General features: G+C 48.3%; 1 protein-coding gene across 6 annotated transcripts in view; it reads left to right on the top strand.

The window, feature by feature from the left end:
* Positions 1–4,126: 4,126 nt before the first annotated feature.
* Positions 4,127–7,656, top strand: part of RGS8 (regulator of G protein signaling 8) — a 40,871-nt gene continuing 37,341 nt past the window's right edge. For 3 of the 6 annotated variants that reach the window (XR_003523408.2, XM_027613966.2, XM_027613965.2), the window contains exon 1: positions 4,127–4,317. Coding sequence is in view for 2 of the 6 variants with exons in the window: in XM_027613966.2 (XP_027469767.1) it covers positions 4,210–4,317 (108 nt within the window). In the remaining 4 variants the exon portion in view is untranslated. The remainder of the gene's footprint in view (positions 4,318–7,656) is intronic. The other 3 variants (XM_027613967.2, XM_027613971.2, XM_027613973.2) reach the window with 2 other exon arrangements.

Raw genomic sequence — 7,656 nt, 5'->3', positions numbered from 1 at the left:
ACCAAATTACTGAACATCCTTTGTCCAAAGTCTTCCAAGGATTTATTCCAGATGAGCAGGAGAAATGTAGGACAGAATTGTAGAATTATGGAAATGGAAGAAAATGTATAGATAACCTAGCTTAGCCCTGTCATTTAATAGAAGAGGAAATGGAGACACAAAGCAGTTGGATGGCTTGCCCACAGAGAGCTAGTACTGATACATGTTTTAGACATCTAAGCCTATACTCCGGGAATTTAATCTTGGTTAAGAAGGAAAATTTCAGGGTGCCTGGGTGGCTCAGTCAGTAGAGCGTCTGCCTTCAGCTCAGGTTGTGATCCCAGGGTCCTGGAATCGAGTCCCACATCGGGCTCCCTGCTCAGCAGGGAGTATGCATCTCCCTCTAACCCTACCCCCTCTTGTGCTCTCTCTCTTTCTCTGAAATAAATAAAATCTTAAAAAAAAAAGAAAGCTCCATCTCATCTTTGATTTTTTGAACACATGGGATGATGTGAGAAAAGCAAAGTGAAACAAGATATAGTTTCTGCCTTCATGGAACTTAAAGTCTAGTGGGAATATGCAGACAAGAAACCACATAATTAAACACACACACACACACACACACACACACACACACACACACACACACGGATAATTACAGGATGTTATGAAGAATCAAGGGGAGGCATAAATCCTGAGAGAGCAGATGGGATATCTGTTAGTAGTCCAAGCTGCTTACATATAAACTCATTAATTTTCATAACATCCCTATAAGGCAGGTGCTATGAGTATCCCCATTTTACAGGAAAAGAAATTGTGCCACAGAGAGGTTAAGTGATGTGCTCGAGGTCACAAAACCAGTAAGTGGCAGAACTGCAATTTGTTTACAGAGTACCTGTTCTTAATATACCAGAATCCATGTTCTTTATCATTTCCATCTGCTGCCTGTGGAAATGGGGTTAGGGGAGAAGTGGGTATAGTTGAAGGATCATTCAGACCTCCTACAGAATGATCTGGTTGAGAACAGAATTCCTGGATACATATAAATTCTATTCTCTATAAATAACCTTCAGATACGTGCAAGTTTCCAACTCTGTGAGTGATGCTCCTATGTGTATTTGCACATGAACACATGGAGGCCTGTGCCCATATGCATCCAAGTACAGAGAGGGTTCAACTCTAACAGACCTATGTATAGATGGATCCAGAGGGTGAGGTTCAGCAGCTCTCTTTGCTCCTTTGATTAACTGTAGCTATCTGTTCTTCTATTCTGTTTTCTTCCCATTCAGAATCTACTTCTCCTACCCTGGGATAGGGTTATTTTGATTTTGTTTCTGTGTTTGTTTACTTTCTTTTTTCAGGTTGGTAGGCTCTGCTTTCTCATTGCCAGAGGCTCTCTTCTGCTAATGGAGGTGTCCCTCTCTCTACTTTTCTTCTCTTAAGCCTTAAGCATTAACTGTGTTTCCTTTGACAGGTGATACTATATGGGAGAGCAAAGAAAGACTTTCTCAACAATGGCTAATCTATCAGAGAGATATGGCCACTTTTGCTAGCAGTAGAATATGCCTGGGATGGGGAGGGAGCCTAACAAATCATTTAAGACTGAGCTCAGACATTCACTTGTGGGGTGTGTGTGCACATGGGTGCTTGCATTTGTGCGTGTGTGTGAGAATGACATACTCTAAAGGAGATATTTAGACCTTACGCTTCGCTGAAATGAGGAGGTTATCTAATTTCTGATGTTGGTTCTTCAATGGTTTCTGTATTTCTACATCATGCGAAACATGTCCTAACTATGACCAAGGACAGTTCCTTTACATTATTTTCTACTGCTGCCGTAACAAATGATCACATTCTAACAGTTCTGTAGGCTGGAAGTCTGACACAGGTCTCGCTGGGATAAAAGCAAGGTGTCCACAGGGCTCTGTTCCTTTTTAGAGGCTCTAGGGAAGAACCTGTTTCCTAGCTCTCTTGGGTTCTTTGGATCCATCAAGTTCCTTGCAGGGCAGGACTGAGGTCCCCTAGCCTTCGAAGCCAGTTTTCAAATGAGAGATTGTAGGGTCATTCTCAACTCCTTCCCACCCTCCCCTGTTCTGGACTCCCCGCCATCCCTCACACCAGATCAAGTCCGGCTGATCCAGCCGTCCCAAGTCTCTGTCCTTTGTTCTTTCCTCTTGGGTACACTGTTTTATGTTGGTGCTCATCCTTTTGCCTGGGGATTTACAGCATAACCTTGATTATCATTCCCTCTCCTCCAGTCCTTCACCATTCAGTGTCTTCTCAAAGCACAGGTCTCATCATGAAAATGACTTGCCCAACATTCTTTTGTTTCAAGTTTTTTACTATCTGGTCACAGTGCGCCCCTTAAATCACATCCTCCACAGTGGCCCCCTATCCCACTTCACTTTCTGTTCCAGCCTCCCTAGAAAGAGCACTCACTATTCTGCAAACATACCAGGCACCTCTAGACTCTGTGCCTTTGCCCAGGCTGTTCCTCTGTCTTGAGTTCTCTCCATTAAACTTAAGCTTGTCAAAATCCATGGGTCACCTTCAAAGGGCAGGTCAGATGAGACCTCCTCTGGGAGGACATATGTGATGGCTTAGGTGACTGTCTCTCTTTCCGCCCGGTGTCATGGTGTCACTGAGTCTTCAGCTTACTTATCCATGTGTTAGAGTCACGTAATTAAATCTCTCTCTCCTCTGGATCATGTGAGACTTAAGTCGATTGTCTTTGTCGCCTTTGCATCCCCCCAACACACAGTAGGCTCAACGATGGCTTGCTGAATTGACCTGATTTTGTTGAACTGGTGTGATGTTTAATGTCTCAGTGAGATGGTCCCCGTGACTGTCTACAGAGGCGAGGCGGCGTGCCAACCATCCGCCATCCCTGAGGGGTCATCTGGGGCAGCACTCGTCAGGACTCTGGAGACAGGCCTGGAGAAGAGCACTAGCTTGCACCAGGGGTGGACAGCTCCCTAGAAGTTCGCAGCACACGGGTTCTCCACCCCCTCTGCCTCCAGTCCCCTCCCTCCGGAGAAGGCCCTTCTTTGAGTGCTCTCTTCCCCTCATTAGCTGAGCTGGTGGCCTGTGCCCCAGCTGCAGCTTCCTTTGGTCTTCTCTGTCTTCCACTGTTTGTTTATTTTCTTCCCTGTCAGCCTCTTCCTCTGCTGTGGTTGTAAGTAGAGGCCGATGACTGTCAGCTCTGGGGCCTGTGTGGCGAACCCGCCATGTGTCAGTGGCAGGTCAAGTAGACTCTAGCAGCAGATGCTATGGGGTACCCCTCAGGCTCAGAAGCTTCCCCAGGCACTGGCCCAAGCTGCCCAGCAGATTTTGCTCCTGACCATCCAAACAGAACTTTACAGACAGAAGCATCAGTGACACACTCCATCCCCTTCTGGTGGGTGGGTGCTCCCCCTTGCTCCTGCTCTTGCCACCTCAGCCCCCTGGTCAGATGTTGGGCAGATGATGGAGGGGACCCTCAGACTTGCCTGCAGGGTGGAGTGACATATGACACCAAATATTTCATGCATTATACTCTTTCATGCCAATTCTTTTTCTTTTCTTTGAGAAAGTTGGAGCTGTCCTTGATCTAAAGTATCTAGCCATTCCAAATTCCTAAGGCAGAGTGGCCTTGTTTTTTGGTTATGGAACGGGGTGGTGGTGGGGGTGGGGACAGAGACAACCTTGAAGGCAGGCCAGGCATATGGTGCTTCAGTCTTTCCCCCACACCACCTCATAAAGTGATGCTTCCAACCTGGTCTGTTTTTGAGCCAAAGCAGGTGATCCTCTCTCCCCCGTGCCAGTTACCCCACTTCACCTCCTTCCCCTCTGTGCAATCCGGGGTCTCCTCCCTCCCCACCTCCTGGATCTGCCACCCCCTCTGCTCTCTGCCTCTCCCTGAATTCTCTGGAGCAGCTGGCCCCTCAGTGACGAGCTGTCAGTGAGAGAGCCACACAGGCAGTGCCATCCTGCTCCAGTCTTGGGTCCTCCCCCGACTCTGCGACTCTGCGTGGCAGTGCGCATCATCTGTCAGAGTGCCCCTCTCCCTCCCTCTGCTTCCCCACCCCCTTCCCTTGCCTCTCGCTCTTTCCCTGTTCATGAGATGCAAAGCCCCGGCGAGCAGAGCCAGCGGGAGCGGGGAGCCAGCGGGAGCGGGGAGCGGGCGGCACGTTGCAGCAGCTGTGCTAGGGGCGCTGAGGTGAGGTGGGCCGTCCTCCGCCACCTTCTCCCATGTACCAGGAGGTGGCTGACTCTGTCACTCAGGGCCTCACCGAGCCGTGCCCAGCTGGGGCTGGGGCCAGCCACACCTTCCCCGCTGCACTGCCCACAGCCAGACAGGTAAGAGAGAGCAGCTCTTTCCAGCAGGGCCTGGATGGGTCCCTGGACTGGCCATCCCCAGCCACAAGTCTTGTGAGAAGTGCAGGGCACCTCGGGGCAGAAAAGGCACTGTCCTCTTGTCGGTCCTCGTTCATTCTCTAACAGAGCTCTGCAGAGGGGGGCAAGCCTGTCACCCCTGCCAGGAGCAAGAGTGCTGGACTATGCCCGTTCTTCCCACTTAGTGGGCACTTAGCTGCAAAGGTTCTTTTTTTGTTCTCCCTTCTTCTCAGTCCTGACTCCCCACGTCCCCTGAAACCTGTTTCCTGGCCCCCCTGAGAGATGTGGTTTCTTCACTCAGAGCCCTGCGGGAGCTCTGAAAATATCGTAGGTTTGATATCTGCACTGTGACACTGTCTCTTTTCGTTCCATTCACGTCTTTTCTGCCGCTGTTTCAAGTGGGTCGCCTGCACAGCCGTCTGGCTGCCCACAGCATCTGTTTTGTTTTGTCAGCGTGCAGGTCTCCAGCGTTGCTGGTGACTAACACTGGTGACACATTTCGATGCAGAAGGACTCACCATCCCAATGAGTCGGAGGGAGATTAAAATACATGGGAGGTCACCAGTTTCGTCTGTGTTCCGCGCCCCCCCCCAGCTTTATGGAGGTAGAATTGACAAATAAAATTGTGATATGTTTAAAGTGTACAATGTGATGATCTGATACACAGATACATTGTGAAAGGCTCCCCCCCTGCAATCAAGTTAACATCCATTGGCAGGTTGCTGATTTCTTTTTTTTTTTAATTAAAAAATTTTTTATTATTATATACAACACTGAAATAACATCATAGTTAAAATTTTGCTCACCTTCTGGATTGTTTTCTTAGATGTATTCTTAAAACTAGACTCGCTGGGGCAAGCGTTTTTTTTTTTTTTAACTGAGGTATAATTGACATGTAACATTATATTAGTTTCAGGTATTCACTATAATGATTTTATATACATACGTATTGCAAAGTGATCACCACAATAAGTGTAGTCAACATCCATCACCACACGTAGCTACCAATTCTTTTTTTTTAACAGGTCACCAATTGCTAAGCAATGAGTTGAGGGCACACAGTTGCCACTTACAGGAGGTAATGAGTCCCTGGCATCAGCTAAATGGGTCCTTCTGAGGGCTGTCTCGGTAGTGACTTTTGGGAGGCATAGAGGAGGAGAGTGGCTTTTCTCTTTCTGTGTTAGAGCCATTCACTCTCAATCCATTGTTTCACACACATACTGAAAATCTGGTTTTCAGGTCTCTGTAAGTCCTGATCTTGGGGTTTCAACCTAGTGAAATAAGGAAAGCCTACCACAGCCTGCAACTTGGGTTATTTTTGGATTATTTGTTCGTACAGATTTGGAAAACTTCAGGGTTTTTTTGGAAGAGGGAGGGGGTGCTGGAAAGTGGGGCAGCAAGATAGCTGTTATCATGAGAGCCTATACATGTTTGGGGAAATCTCAAAGCTGTAAATGTGCAATGTGGTATTTATGATGCTATTGATGGCTGTTATTTTTTTGGGAATGATAGCCGCATGAGCACTCAATCAATCCAGTAAACTAGTTTTTATTAACCGTTTGCTCTCCGGTCAATCCTCAGAGTAGAGTTCCTGGAGGAGGTTGATAGGAGTAGGGTAAGCAGGGATTGGAGTCTGTACTGCTCCGTAGCCCCCCAGGGCCAGGCATCGGTAAGCTGCTCCTAGGGACCCGGTCCGACAGGCACTTTTTTCCTTTAATTTCACCCAGTGCCTAACAAGAATCTGAAAACTTTCTCATAATTGTTGTCTAGCTGAATTAAATAGATAGCCATTTCACAAACGCCAGGTACTCCCAGGGGATTGAGTGAGAGTGTGGATGGATGGCTGAACAAAACCCATTATACTTCCATTAAAAAAAAAAAAAAATCCTGCAAATGTGGATCTCAGTGATGGGTATGCAGCAGCAACCGAGTCTGTTTTAATGTGTGTAGAGTAGGGAAAACCCTGGGGGTCCTGGGTTCAAGTCTCCCTAGGGCCATTAGTGGAATTATCCCGGGCCCTTCACTCAGGGCTACTGAACAGCTTTGCTTTCGTGGTCTATAAAATGGGCACAGGAGCAAGCACCCAGCTTACCTCCAGAGGCGTTTGTGAGATAAACTAAAAGGAATAATGGTAGCTGCCAATGATCACAGTGTACCAGACAGCGTGGCTAGGTATTTTCCCTATGTTATGCTGTTTCATCTTCTCAACTTCCCGGAACAAACTGAGGCTCCTGGAGGCTAAGAAACTTGATCAGATTCAGCCAGAGAAGGGAAAGCAATTTGGAGGTTGTGACTGTGCCATATAAACGTGAGTTTTGTTGTGTGTAATGACTTTATGTCTTAGCGTTTTTGTGCTGCCTATCCGATCCCAGGCTCTCTGTTTTGTGCTTTTTAATTTCCTCTTTGTCCAAACACCTCCATCTCCAGAGATGCTAGAACTGCTCCTTGCTCCCATCCATGCCTCAGGGATCAGGATATTTTTCACTGCCCAGGCAGCGTCAGCCTTCTCATCAGGGCCTTTATTAGTGTGCTGTGTATGGAATTTCCAAAAGGCTTTTGAATTTTTCAACCAAAAGTCCTGGGAGGAAGAAGGCCTCAGAAAAGCTGAATGGCTTATGGTAGATTCCTACCTTCCTACCAGGCCTTGTCTCGCCTGCCAGGAAAAGTGTCAGAATTTGCTCAGCATCTTTGTGCATCAGAGCGCACCCACACAGCCCTGGCCCCTCCCCCTGCCCCCAGTATAGACATTAATGTGCACCCCGCACAGGTACAAAAGCGAGTCACCTCCTTTCCCTGAGGGCTCTGTGCAGGGAAGAGCAGATCCCAGCAGGAGAGCTGTCCCAGGATGTGGCCCGGACTCCACTCCACTATTTCCTACCACTATCCTGCTGCACCGGAGCCAGAGCCCATCCCCGGTCTGATGGCCGTGGAGTTTCCTTTTCGTGTGACTCCAAGTGGCTGGCCAGAATGGAGCTGGGCGGACATAAAAGCCATGGGCTGAAGTCATTGAAAATGGAGGATTAGCAAGAGCTTGTTTTGTATTCAGAGGAGGGGAGAGGGCCGAAGCTGCTTTCTGCCCACAGCAATAGACCCTGATGGCAAGTGGTAAAGCTTTTGTCACTGTCTAAGGAGGGGAAGAGATTGATAGCCAGCGCCCTGGCACTGCGAGATAGGAGAGAGCCACATTGCAATCGTGGCAGCCCCTCGTGCTGATATTGCAGCCCCAGGGCTTTGAAAACTAGGTCCTGCTGCTTCTGTCTCTCTGGCCTCCTGCCCCTTCCTCTGCAGCCTCCACCCCCCGCC

This window comes from Zalophus californianus, chromosome 10, assembly GCF_009762305.2.
Source record: "Zalophus californianus isolate mZalCal1 chromosome 10, mZalCal1.pri.v2, whole genome shotgun sequence".
Classification (NCBI taxonomy): Eukaryota; Metazoa; Chordata; class Mammalia; order Carnivora; family Otariidae; genus Zalophus; species Zalophus californianus.
The sequence above is the reverse complement of the archived record's forward strand: the minus strand, read 5'-3'. Positions and strand labels throughout refer to the sequence as shown.